General features: G+C 48.1%; 1 protein-coding gene across 1 annotated transcript in view; it reads right to left on the bottom strand.

Annotated features, from left to right (window-relative positions):
* Nucleotides 1-13766, bottom strand: part of LOC144807640 (protein mono-ADP-ribosyltransferase PARP12-like) — a 190040-nt gene that overhangs the window by 61526 nt on the left and 114748 nt on the right. Inside the window, exon 9 of the mRNA XM_078673266.1 lies at nt 11996-12092. Coding sequence (XP_078529392.1) covers nt 11996-12092 — 97 coding nt within the window. The remainder of the gene's footprint in view (nt 1-11995; nt 12093-13766) is intronic.

The following is a 13766-nucleotide window of genomic DNA, read 5'->3' as shown; positions in this document are numbered from 1 at the left end:
CTTATTGTGTAGCTTTTCCCTCCTGCACCACAGTGTGAATCTCTTCCATTTCGCTACGTAGCACTTCCGTGTGCTGGGTCTTCGTGCCTCCCGAAGTACTCTTAGGGTGCTTTCTGGCAGTTTCAAATGCGCAAACTCTATGTCCTCAGGAGCCACGCTACGAGGCTCAGGCTCTCTGGATCCGGATGCAGCACTTCTCCGTTTTGCATGGAGAGTAGGTCCTTTCTTCTCCCAAATCTGTGGGGTGCACTCTGTGTCATCTCCATGATCTGCGAGTACCATATTTGCCTGGCCCACTGTGGTGCGACCAGTATCAGGGTCATGTTGCTCGCTCTGCACTTGCTGAGTACCTTGTGCATCAGTGGTATCGGGGGAAAAGCGTAAGCAAATGTCCTTGACCAGTCTATCCATAGGGCATTCCCCAGGGAGCCCTCCCCGGGCTGCCTAGATGCGATGTTTTGGCATTTCGCATTCTGGCGTGTTGCAAATAGGTCTACCGACGGTGTCCCCCACCTGTCGAAGAGCCTTCTCGTTTCTTGTGCATTGAGTTCCCACTCGTGGGATGCCGATGTCTGTCTGATGAGCCAGTCTGCTTCTACATTGTCCTTTCCTGGTAGATGTATGGCTAGAAGGTCTATTTTGAGTGGGATGGCCCATCTCCATATCTCCTGCGCTAGTTTCGAAAGCGGGGCTGATTGTGTCCCTCCCTGCTTGTTCATGTAAAACATCGCCGTTGTGTTGTCTGTCTGGATCAACACTCTCTGGTTGTACAGTTTTGTTTGGAAGGCCTTTATGGCTAGGAAAACTGTCTTCAACTCCAGGTAATTGATGTGTCTGACCGCAACTGCTGGTGTCCACAAGCCCCTTACTTTGAGTTCCTCCATGTGAGCGCCCAATCCCTTCTGGGATGCGTCTGTGGTAATGGTCACTGTTGGCGTTGGTGGCGTCATAGGCTTCCCCCTTGTTATGTTCCCCATGTTCCACCATGCCATCTCTTTCTGCACTGTGTGCGTTACAACCACTAGATCCTCCCAACGACCTGTAGCTTGTGACCATTGCTCCTGTAGCCATTCCTGTAAAGGTCTCATGTGGAGCCGTACGTTTGGCATTAGGTGTATGCAGGATGCCATCATGCCCATGATTTTGCTCGCTGTCCTCACTGTCCGAGCTTGCCCCTTCTGGTAGAGCTGCGTCTCCCTCAGGAGCGCTATCGTTCTCTTCTCACTGGGGAACACCTTGCTCTGTAAGGTGTCGATCTGTGCTCCCAGGAAGATTTTTATTTGTTCTGGTTCCAAGGAGGATTTTCCCCAGTGGATGGAGAATCATAGGTTCATCAGTGTGCTGGTCACTCGCTGTGCGTGCTGCTTGCACGTTTTGTATGAGCTTGCTATGATCAGCCAGTCGTCCAGGTAAGGGTATACGTGTATCCCTTCCCTTGGTAGGTGTGCTGCGACTGTTGCAGACACTTTGTGAAAACCCTTGGTGCCAATTTGAGTCCGAACGCCAGGGTTGTGAACTGGTAGTGGTCCTCTCCGATGATGAATCTGAGGAGGTGCTTGCTGCCCCTGTTCATTGGGATGTGCAGGTAGGCATCTTTTAAGTCTATGGTGACCATGAAGTCCCCGCCTTGCAATTGAGGAAGTACCTCTTGCAGGGAGGTCATCTTGAACTTTTGCGTTCTTACGAACTTGTTTAAGAATCTTAGGTCCAGGATGGGTCTCATAGTTTCGTCCACCTTTGGTACCAGGAATTATGAGGAGTATACGCCCTTGTTCCTTTCCCTGTAAGGTACTGGTTCTATGGCTTGTTTTTGCAGGAGCTCCTTTGCTTCCTCCCGAAGGAGCTCTAGGTCTTTTCTTGCTAGTGGCCTTCTTTATGGTTTCCTGTCCGTTGGCTTTCCTTCCAACTCTATGCAGTACCCGTACTGTATGATGTTGAGTACCCATTTGTCTGATGTTATATTCTTCCATTCCCTAAAGAAGTGTTTCAGTCTTCCTCCCACTGGCCTTACATGTACGCAGGTGTTTAATTCGCGTAACTCCTGTCTGATGTGTTTGTGCTCCACCCTGGGAGTTTTTGCTTGGGTGGGCACCTGTAGTGTTTTTGAGTCACTTAGAGGCGGGTTGTTGTCCCCCTCTCTTATTCTGTCCACGTCCATTCCCTCTCCCCGCGAAAGGACTGACCTCTTGGTTGCTACTGCCGGGACTGTTTTTGCTGCCCCTGCTGTGTCTGGGTGTCAGTTTGGTGGGCTTGTTGGAACGCCTGGTGTGATGTTCCAGGCTGGTTTCTTCCCCTCCCGTTAGGTCTTTGTGACGGGGTGCCCCTTTTAGTCCCTCTGAACTGCAATGCCCCCATGGATCTTGCAGTCTCGTTATCCTTCTTCAGTTAGCTGAGCTTCTCGTCAACTGGGGCCCCGAACAACGTTTCTCCGTTGACTGGTGTGTTGAGGATGCTGTGCTGCACTTCTGGCTTGAAGCCCGAAATTCTGAGCCAGGCTTTTCTCCTTTCTGTGATGCCCATCATCATGAGCCTGCTGGAGGTGTCTGCTCCGTCCAGGGCAGTCTTGAGGCAAGAGTTGGCTACATTCTTCCCCTCTTCGACAAGGTTTTCAGCTCTTTGCTTGAATTCCTGTGGCATGTTCTTTATTAACTGGCCCAGCTCTTCCAGGATCTGGTATTGGTGCCTGTTGAGCAGTGCATTGGAATTCGCCATGCGCCAGTGCATTGCGGTATTCCGTTCAATTCTTCTCCCCACCAGGTCCATCCTCTTGCTCTCTTTGTCTGGAGGTGGCCCAGAAGTAGTAGGCACATTGGCCCTCTTTCTTGCCGTGGCTGCGATGATGGAGTCTGCTGAGACCGATCCCTGAATGTAGGGTGGGTCCTTGGAGGAATGTTTATACTTTTTCTCCGTCCTGGGAGTGACGGCTTTGCATGTAGCTGGTTCTTTGAAAGCCTCTTTCCCCTGTGCCATGACACTGTCAAGCATGGGCAGGAACTGGCTCCTTGTTTGTGTAGGGAGCAGTGTCTCGAGAAGGAAGTCCGCTTTCTGCTTCTCTTCGTCGAGTTTTACTTTGAAACCTGCAGCTGCATTCCTGATGACTGTGTTGTAGACTCCGATGTCATCTGGCGGCGAGGGCCTCGAGGGATACGTGTCGACGGCCTCTTCTGGGCTCTCGGTGTCGACGTCCTGCCAATCTATTTCCTGAGTCTCCGAGGATGCAGACCCGAGGAGCGTCCTGCGGTCGTCGTCTCCTTCATACTCGTAGTAGGAGGCCTCCTCCTCTTCTTGGTCGTCGAAGGTCTCGACGCCCACCGACTGTCCTTCGACGTCGTAGTCCTCCTCCTCCGTTTCCTCGACCACCTGTAGTCTAGGTTTCGTCGGGATTGTGTATTCCTTCATCCTGGCGTCTAAATCTTTTTTCCGCTGCAGGATGTTTTCCATCTCGGCCTCGAGCCATCTTTTCTTTTTCTCCATTTCGGCCACGTGGTCTGCGTCGAATGGATCGGCCGCTCTTTTCGGCGCCGAGGCGACTTTCGTCGTCAAAGGTTTTGGTGCCGAGCTGGCTCTCGGGTCCTTTGTTGGCGCTGAAGCGCCCTTGGGTCCTTTTCCCTTGGCGTCGAACGCTCCTTTTCGGGGGTGGATTTTCGACGTCTTCTGCTGTTCTCCAGCTCTCGGCGCCTGGGAGTCCTTCTCAGAGGATCCGCTGTGCCTTGGTGTAGCCGCGGACGCCGACATTTTCGGCGTCGGTGCTTTCGAGGTTTTGCCCTCGATTTTTCGAAACTCGGGGTCTCTCGGTGCCTTAGGGGCCGTAGAGTCTCCTACCTTCTTTGGAGTCTTCGTAATATCGGTCTCTACGACAGTGTAGCCGTCGTGTTCGGCGGCGGCGTTGTCCTCCTCGTCTGATGATAGCCCGAGGTCTCGAAGGGACGGTGGCTGCCCCTTGCCCTGCATGGTGGCGTTGGCTATCCTCTGTCTCTCTCTCACTCGAAGAGTCTTCGGCGTGAAGGCAAAGCAGGCGATGCAGTCCTTGCTCTCGTGGTCGACCGGTAGGCAAAGGTTGCAGACCGGGTGCTGGTCCTTCTGCGCGACTTGTGGTGGCAGTAACGGCAGAATTTGAAAGGAGTGTTGTCCATCTCATGCGTTCAGTGGGCCCCCTGATCTTGCATTCTCCGATAGACGTCGAAGTTCTTGAAGTTCTTCTTCTCCTTCGTCGTCCTCTTCGATGATGTAGTTTCCTGTAGTCTTCTCAATCTCTTTTCTTGCAAAAGGTGCGTATTTCTCTTCTTCTTTCTCCAAAAATGTCTGGAGCCCTTTCGGGAACGATCCAGACCCAACCGCGGAAAAAAGAATCTGAAGATGGCGCCCAGGAAGCATGCCGACGTCACCGGAAATACACCACGGGTGGGACGTCGCCGCCCACCTGGGCTACGAAAAAAAAAAAAAAAAAAAAAGAAAAGACTACGAAGCCGGACCCAACCACAAGACAGCGGAATAATGCACAGCATAGTGAATCCAGAAAGTATCACGCAGCAAAAGCTGTCTTCTTAAGTGTGCTGCTACTACTGCTAGGCATTTGGTAAACACCCTTGGCGCTGTTGTGACTCAGAATGGGAGCACTTTGAACTGGTAGTGCTGCCCGTCTAGCACAAATCTGAGATATTTTCTGTGCGCTGCGTGGATGGGAATATGGAAGTAGGCGTCCTTGAGATCTAAAGTGGCAAGGAAGTCGTTTAGTACCAGTAGTGGAAGGACCTGTTGAAGTGTGACCATATGGAAATGGTCCGACTGAATGTAAACGTTTAGAGGTCTGAGGTCTAGGATGGGTCTTAGAGATCCGTCCTTTTTTGGTATTAGGAAATACAGTGAGTATACTCCTTTGTTTTTCTGGTACTCTGGAACTATTTCTATTGCATTTTTGTGCAGGAGGGATATTACCTCTTGTGTGAGCAATGTTAAATGTTCCTGTGACATTGGAAGCTGCTTGGGTGGTATGTTTGGGGGGATAGATTTTAGTTCCAGACAGTAACCTAATTGAATAATTTGTAACACCCACCTGTCTGATGTGATGTTTGCCCAGGCTGGCAGGTATCGTTGGAGTCTTACCCGGATAGGAGTGGAATGGGACGGGGGAAGGAGAAGGGAGTCATTGGGCAGGGGTAGAGGCAGAGCGGGAGTTGTTATTTTTACCTCTGCCCTTGTTATCGTTACCCCTGTACCCACCCCTTTGGTAGCCCTTGCCGTAAGTGGATTGTGTGGGGGCTTTGTATGAGGCAGAGGCTGTGTCTGAGTAATATCCTCTGGTGACACCTCTATAGGATGAGCGACGAAATGAACGTCTGGGAGCCTGCGACTGCAGAGCTCCCAAGGATTTGGCGGTGTCTGTATCTTTTTTCATTTTTTCAAGAGATACATCCACATTGGGACCAAATAGGTGTTGCTCATCAAAAGGTTGATTAAGAATGGCACTTTGTACCTCAGATTTGAATCCTGATATACGCAGCCAGGCGTGTCTGCGTAGTAAGACGCTGATGTTAACTGCTCTAGACACAGTATCCGCTTCGTCACGGGAACACCTGATGGAGGTGTTTGTAATGTTTGTACCCTCTTGGATGAGTTTGTGTGCTCTATCCTTGTACTTATCAGGGAGGTGTCTCATTAGTGACTCTAACTCGTCATAATGTGCTCTATCATATCCGGCTAGCAGTGCCTGTGTGTTGGCGATACGCCACATGTTTGCTGCTTGAGACGCAGTTCTCTTCCCTGATGCGTCCAGTAACTTAGACTCTTTATCTGGTGGGGCAGCATCACCTGATGTTTGCGAGTTTGCTCTCTTGCGTGCGTTGGAAACTACAAGTGAGTCTAGTGGTACTGGCCCTTTAATATATGCTGGGTCTGAAGGGGCGGCTTTATATTTCTTCTCTATACGAGGGTTAATGATTCGAGTTCTGACTGGATCTTTGAAGACTTCAGAAGCGTGTTTAATTACTCCCTTAAGCATTGGTAAAATGGATGTAGACCTTTGTGCGTTATCAAAGGTATCCATCAGGAAGTCTTCGTCTACAGGGTCTGTATGTATGTCTACCCCGTGATATTGTGCAGCCCTGTGTATCAATTCGTTAAACCCTATAGTGTCTTCTGGTGGGGAAGGCCGTGAGGGGTATAAGTCATCCTGAGGGACATTTGGGACATCTGGAGTGGTGTAATCATCCCATGGGTCAGGTGATCCTGTAGGTGTGGCTGGATCAGGCACATGGACCATGTCATCAGAGCTATCATCCCTATAACCTATAAAGGATGCTGGGGAATGCTGTGGTATGGGAGCCTGCGGTGATGGCATAGGTGAAGGAGAAGGGGAAGGCAGTCTTAAAGGTGAGGTAGCCATGTCCTTCTTCTTTGCATGCGGAGCTGGTTTGTCCAGTGGTCGCTTCTTTGAGGCCAAAATCAACTCTCCAGTGATTGGGTCTCTAGCCAGAGTCTTTTGAGCAGGGTCTGGATAAGATAAGTCTTCTGCCGGAGGCTGATCTTTTGGTGCTGGAGAAGGTTTCGGCACCAAAGCGGCTTGCTTTGGATTTTTTAACAATGTCCTTTGTTGGGGAAGCAGGAGTCTTTCTCGGCTCCGAATGTTTTTTCGGCTCCGAAATTTTTTTCGGTTCCGAAGGTTTTTTCGGGTCGGGTGTTGTTTTTGGATCCGGTTGTTTCTTTGGATCCGATGGTTTTTTCGGTTCCGGTGGTTTTTTGGAATCCGAAGCTTTGCTTGGTTCCGAGCTGGGTTTCGGTGCCGAAGGAGTTGTGGGTTTCGGCGGCGATGGTTTGGACGTCGGCGTAGCCGGTGTCGATGTCTTTTTCGGTGCCGGTAAGTTGGCGCCGGCACCATGCGAAGGCTGACTCGAGCCCAAGTCGCCTGAAGGCTTAATTGGCTTCTTAGCCGGGCCCGAAGGTGGGGCAGTAGAAGCGGAGTGTCAGTGTGCACTCGAGCCCGAGGGCGAGGGTGTAACCGGGGCCTTCTTTGGGGGTGTCGAGGAAGGGTCGGGGTCGACGGTCTTACTTACGAACCTCTACGCTGGGGTGATGTCCTCGAAATCCAAATCTTCTTCATGTTCGGAACCGCTGTTGACGTCTTGTAGTTCTGGGACGTTGACGCCTTCCTCAAAGATGTCGTCCGGAATGGAAGTTGAAGATCGAGCCATTGTTCTTCTCGCTCTTCGGTCCTGGATAGTCTTTTTGGAGCGGAAAGAGGCACAAGCTGAACAGTCCTTTGCCTCGTGCTACGGAGAAAGGCAGAGGTTACACACCTCGTGAAGGTCGGTGTGGGGAAACTTCGACCCACATTGAGTACACTTTTTGAATGGCGTCCTTTCCATGAGCTGGAGTAGAGGCCTAGTTAGGCCCGAAGGCCGTCGACGATGACCGGAATCGAAGTATTCGACGTTGAAGAATAGCGTCGAGTGGAAAAGCGTTCGAAACTTATTTTCTGAAAGTTGGTGAGGATTGCGCACCAAAGGAATTCGGTTTCAACACGGAGCGCTGGAAACACATTCGAGCCCAGTGGCGGAAAAAAACAATCTGGGGATGGAGCCGATGACCATGCGCAGTATCATCCAAAGGAGGAGTCACCTATCCCGTGACTTCCAAAGACTTTTCTACAACAAAACAAACTACAAACATCCGGGCCCATCACTATGTGGCAATCTATGCATAGTGTACAATCTGCAGCTCATATGCCTCGAACAGTTCTTTTAGCTTTGACATCTAGAAATGCATTTTTTGGATATGGGCTTTCCTTTGTGAGGGGGCGAGAAAGCAATTAGGAGTTCTTTGATTTTACGGAAATCTTTGGTCTTGTTAATGTAATACATTAGGGCACTTTTAACTTCTAGTAATTTAACCCTTTAGGTGCTGCCGTCGGCCAACGGTTGTCACGGGCACTACCTCCCCAGTGCTGCGTGCGACCGCTGGACGTCCAGTTCAGCACTGGATAATGGACAGCGCAGCACTGGGGAGGTTTGTTTACGAGCTCCTAAGGTGTTAAGAGCCCATTCCGAAACTGAGTCTGGTTGAGGAAAGGAAACAGGTAATTTAACCGACTGGTTAAGGTGGAAAGGTGAAACCATATTTGGAAGGAATTTTGCGTTGGTACGAATAACCACCCTATCCCTGTGAAGTTGGAAGAAAGGCTCTTGTAAAGTTAGTGCCTTGAGTTTACCTTAGTGAATTAATGGCAAACAAATAAACGACCTTCCAAGATAAAAAAAAAACTGGAGGGAACAATCATGTAATGGTTCAAATGGTAGACCCAAAATAGTGAGAACAACATTGAGATTCCATGTGGATGCAAGTGGAACTTAGGGTGGAATTATTCTTTTAAGGCCTTCCATAAATGTCTTAATAACTGGCAGTTTGAACAAAGATAAGTGTTGCCTGTTTTGGAGATAGGCAGCTACTGCAGCTAGATGAAAGTATATAAGTATATTGAAGAGAAGGCAAGGTCAGAGAGCTGTAAATGGAGAAGATAGCAAACAATGTTTTCTCAGTTGATTAAATGGATCAATATGCTTATTACAAATCTTTTCCATTTAGCACCATAGCATGCTCTAGTCGTAGGCCTATGAGCTTCTTTGAGAATGGTCATACATTCAGGTGGGATGTTCAGGTAAAAGAATTCTATGACCTCAGGAGCCAAATCGCAAGGTTGAGTTCCCTTGGATGCCTGATTTCTCCATGGTTCTCCAGGTTGAGGTGAAGCTTCTCGTGGGGAACTACTGACAGTTTGAGGAGTGTTGTGAACCAGGGTTGACTAGCCTAAGTGGGAACTACTAAAATGTGGGTGAGATACATTTGCCTGAGCTTCCAAACCAGAAATGGAACAAGAGGGAAAGGTGAAAAAGGTAGGCAAATATCCCTGACCAGTTCTTCCTTAGAGCATTGCCCTTGGATAGCAGGTGTGGGAACCTGGAGGCGAAGTTAGGGCATTTTGTGTTGTCCGCGGTTGCAGACAGATCTATTTGTGGAAACCCCCACTAGTGGAAGTATGAGAGGAAGACAAGGGGAGGGAAGGTGGAGTTCCCATTCATGCACTTGTTGCCACATCCTGCTGAGCAGGTCGGCAAAGTTGTTGTTGGTTCCCGGGAGGTGTTCCGCTAACAGCTGGATGTTTTGGTGTATTGCCCAACACCAAATGGACTGACATAAGCGTGATAACTGTAGAGCTTGCCCCCTACCCCCCCACTTTTTGTGCATAGTACTTGGCTGTCATATTGTCCTTCAGTACTAAGACAACCTTGCCTATCAGGTGAGGGAGGAAGGCTTTCAATGCTAGGTGAACAGCGTGAAGCTTGGGGTAGTTGATGTGGAGACCCTAGTGTTTGGGAGATTCTGTAGGAGAGCACCCCATCCTGGGAGGGATGTGTCCACTGTCAGAATGATCTGTGGAACAGGGCAGAAGAACGACTTCCCCTTTAACAGGTTTTGTGTATTCCACCAATGTAGAGAGCAATGAGTGTGGCTGTCAATCAACACTAGATCTTCTAACTGACCCTGTGACTGAGATCACTGGGGTGTTAGACATTCCTGCAGTGGACGTATGTGTAATCGTACATGTGGCACTATGGTGATGCATGAGGCCATCATACCCAGCAGAAGTATAACTGTTCTGACTGTTAGTTGTTGAATGGTTTGAAAGTGTGGTAGCAGTGTTTGGAAATTTGTAATCCTTGCTGCATTGGGATACGCTTATCTCACCTGTGTGGGAATAGCCCCTAGATAGGGCTGAACCTGTAAAGGTTGAAGATGGGTTTGTTATACATTGATGATAAAACCTATTCGAGGGAGCAGGTCTATGGTTACCGGAGTGTGTTAGCGGCACAGAGGAAGGGCACTGGCTTTGATAGGCCAGTTGTCCATATACAGGAAGACATGGATGTTTTGTCTGTGTAGATGTGCTACTACCACTGATAAGCATTTGGTGAACACCCAGGGTGCAATAGTCACCCCGAATAGGAGTACTTTGAACTGATTATGTTTGGCAGCTATGGCAAGCCTGAGGTATTTGCGGTGTGCTGGATTAATTGTATGTGAAAGTAGGCATCCTTTAAGTCTAGTGCTGACATATAGTTGCGTTGCTGCAGAAGTGGGATCACATATGGAAATGCTCTGACCGGAGTTATTAGAAATTAGTTTGCCCTCCCATACGAGCTCCTGCCCTCTTTTCCCGGGTTTTTCTGGGAGGTACTGGAGGAGTTAATTTTAACCCACTGGGTCTGATCATACCTGGCTAATAGGCCTTGTGTATTTGCAATTCGCCAGTGATTGGTGGACTGCGCCACTACTCGTTTCCCTGAAATATCAATTACTTTAGACTCCTTATCAGGAGATGCAGCGTCAGCTGTGCTTTGTGAATTAGCCCTCTTACAGGCATTGAGCACAACTAATGTATCAGGAGGAAGTTGCCCTTAGTTGTAAATAGGCTCTGAGGGTGCAGCTTTGTATTTTTTGATTGCCTGGGAGTGATAATGCGTGCTCGCGCAGGGTCTTTAAAGATGTCATCAGTGTGACGCATCATGCCTTTTAACATAGGGAGGTATTGGGTAACCCTATGTGTACTGGATGGAATTTCAAAGAGGAAATCTTCCTCTAGAGCCTCTTTATGGAGCGGGATGTGGTGGTATGCTGCAGCCCTGCTAATGAGCTCCAGATATCTGGAGGCAATGGTTTGGAAGGGTACAGGTCTGGATCGGTGTCCCCCTAGGGGTCTAAGTCATCATCTGTCCATGGATCTGTGGGGCTCTGTTGTATCATAAGAAGCATCTGCACCCTCCCCCCCATCTCCCTGTAAAGTGCCCTAGGATCCCGTAAGGTTTTCTTCAATCGGCACGATTGGCAAACTTCGCAGTCTTCCAACTCTGTGATCGGGAGACAAGCATAGGTTGCACTCTTGGTCTAGGTTGATCCACAGATACTTTGCGTGGCAATTCTGGCAGAAACGGAATTGCGTCTGTTTCATCAGAAGGGCATTCTAATGCGAAGCAGAAGAGCTAGAAAGAAAAGGCCCAAAGGGGTGCTGTTTGATTGCATCGATCACACAGGTGATAGCTTTCCTGATTTCGAAGCACAAAGATGGGAACGTGTTTGATAACAATTCCAACTAGAGTAAGGGTAAATTACAAACCGAAAGGAGTCCGAAACGTTCTCGAACTGGAGCCCAGTAAACACGTCTGAACCCGACGGTGGAAAGAAAACAATCGAACAATGGAGTCGATGCCCATGGGCATTACCACCAAGAGGCGGAGTCACTATACCTGGTGGCTCAAAAGACTTCTGTGAATAAAAACAACTTGCAAACATCCAAACACAACACTAGATGGCAGGAGTAGGCAAAGCATGTGTATCTACACCCACACATGCCTCAAACCCATATTTCTCCTCTTTTGAAACAGGTTAGGCAGGACTAAGTGTCAAGCAAAAACAGTATGCACCATTTCTTATTTCTTGAGCAGCAAACCCACATAAACATATGTTTAGCTGATTCCCTAACATGCAAGTAGAAAAAATGAAGGACGTGTATTTGTTCCATCTTTTATTATTTACAAAAATAAAAATGTTATGCAATATGACCCCCTGAGTCTGCTACACATATTGCAAACTGGATCCTTTGTTGCATAAGGCTTCAACTGGAAGACAGTAGTGCAAAGACCAGATTCATTACTCAGTCAACGCTTTGACATCAGTGCAGTGTAAAACCAGGCTCTGAAGCTTGTGCACAGATAGACACTGCTTATGCCTCAGATATCCGGAGAAGGCGTCAGAAGAGAAGTTGACAGTGCAATATTCCGCCTTTCTTCTTCTGCCTCCCTCTGGTGTTTACAGACCTAAGGGAAGGTGGCTGAGGCTCTCCTGCCATCAACGACTACCTTCCCTTCCACCAGCAGTGAAACTATTAAGCATGAATTATTCATCCAATCACGTAAACTATCTAACGTAATAACAATATAATACGTACCTGGCCTTTAACTTGTCTATGTCCTCCTTGGACATGAATCTTGGTCTCCTGCGGACCTCTTTCTCTGTTTTGTACATCAAATTCTCCTGAATCATGTCTTTGAAACAGGGAAAAAAGAGTTTATGAAATAAGTCTGGTGCTAAAGAGGTAGAAATACATGCTTACACTGAATATGAATTCCCACAGTTAATTAGTACACTTCTGTTAAGAGTAGTATTCTTATCTCAAATGAAGATACAATCTTTCAGAATAGTGCGCACACACCACCACCACCAATTGGACTTCCAATAAATGATCTTTGCTAACAACATCTGTATAGAAAACAACAGCAGCCCATAAGCAAATGTTAATAAAGGTGCAAGCTCATCGGGCTATCCAATATCAAGCACAAGAACAAGTGTTAACATGACGTATAACTTTAAAACCACCTCCCTCTTTAACTTTGAATTCAAATCTGCTCTTCGTGCTATTTTGGGCATAGAGCTTCCCTTATTTAATACTTCCATTGCCATTCTTAATAATCACAGTTGGGTGAAGGAGAACTGACATACAAAAACATATGAACATTGATATAAACCATAGTATGAGAATGATACACTGTGCTTTCCCAGGATTCTTACTCATTGAGAGTACAGCCCCTTGAGTTCAGCCTAACGCAGAAGAAACTCACTAAGTGAATCACAAAAAATAAGACACCTGCTCAGAAAAAACAACAACTTGTGACTCCAGTTGTAGTTCAAGTTTATATCTTTTTTTGTGGGAAATTTCCCTAGCACAAACCAGGGGCAGCAGGCGGAGCCACAAAAACCAATAAAAAGGAATATATGCCTGGTGTAACACAGAGAGGCAGGTGAGACAATTCATTCAACATGACACAGCGCCGATCTAACGGTCTATACAACGTGTTGGTCTTATGGCGCAAGGAATATGTTTCTGGGAGGATCAGTCTGAATCCTACACTGCCCAAGATATAGTATTTCGTTTACCAGTCAGCCCAAGGAAATTTAATTGAAACTACAACCTGAAGAAATGAAATATGTAAGTGCGGCGCTTAGTGGAGTCAGTTCTGATGCTTTCGTGTCAATCTTTACTGAACAGCGTTTCAACTCCCTCTCCACATGCATTGCGATGACCGTGGTAGTGGTGGACGGAGGGGACTGCTTTGTGAGTACCCTGCACAATCTACTTTATTACCAGAGGTGTTATTAGAGGTGGCTGCAATGTCTGGTCACGTCGTGTTTCTGAGGTGGGGACTGTCTTCACTGGTCAGGAGTTCTACTTTGCGGTTGCCCTGGGGAACTGCTTGATGTTTGTTTTACTCTATCTGTGGTGAGTGCCTGAACATTGTCTGTTACCCACAGAATTCGGCCTTTGGCCGCTTGGGCAGCCGTTTCAACCGTTATGTGGTTTTTTGCGCATGCCTTTTTCCTCACCTGTTGAGCCGCGTGGATTTCAACGACGACGAATATTCTCTGTGACGACATACCCTTCGTCATGTCATGGCTGTGCACTCTCAGTCGCAAAGATTGAAGCACAAGCGTGCTGGAAGCCATCCTGCACAGCACATCATGCGTGCTGCCATTTTGCAGTTGGCGGCTGCACCCAACCTCCAGATCTTAGCTTCTCTCTTTTGCTTTGCCCTCCGTTGCAGCGCAGTGTTGGAGCTGCATCCTTTCTTCACCTTTGGAGCTCGTCAACGATTGTCGTCCACACCATCATTGCTACGGAACGCAGACTCTTCCCTGGTGCTGCTTTATTGCTACTTTAACAG

Source organism: Lissotriton helveticus, chromosome 1_1, assembly GCF_964261635.1.
Source record: "Lissotriton helveticus chromosome 1_1, aLisHel1.1, whole genome shotgun sequence".
In the NCBI taxonomy this organism is placed as follows: Eukaryota; Metazoa; Chordata; class Amphibia; order Caudata; family Salamandridae; genus Lissotriton; species Lissotriton helveticus.
This window is presented reverse-complemented; position numbering and strand designations above follow the sequence as displayed.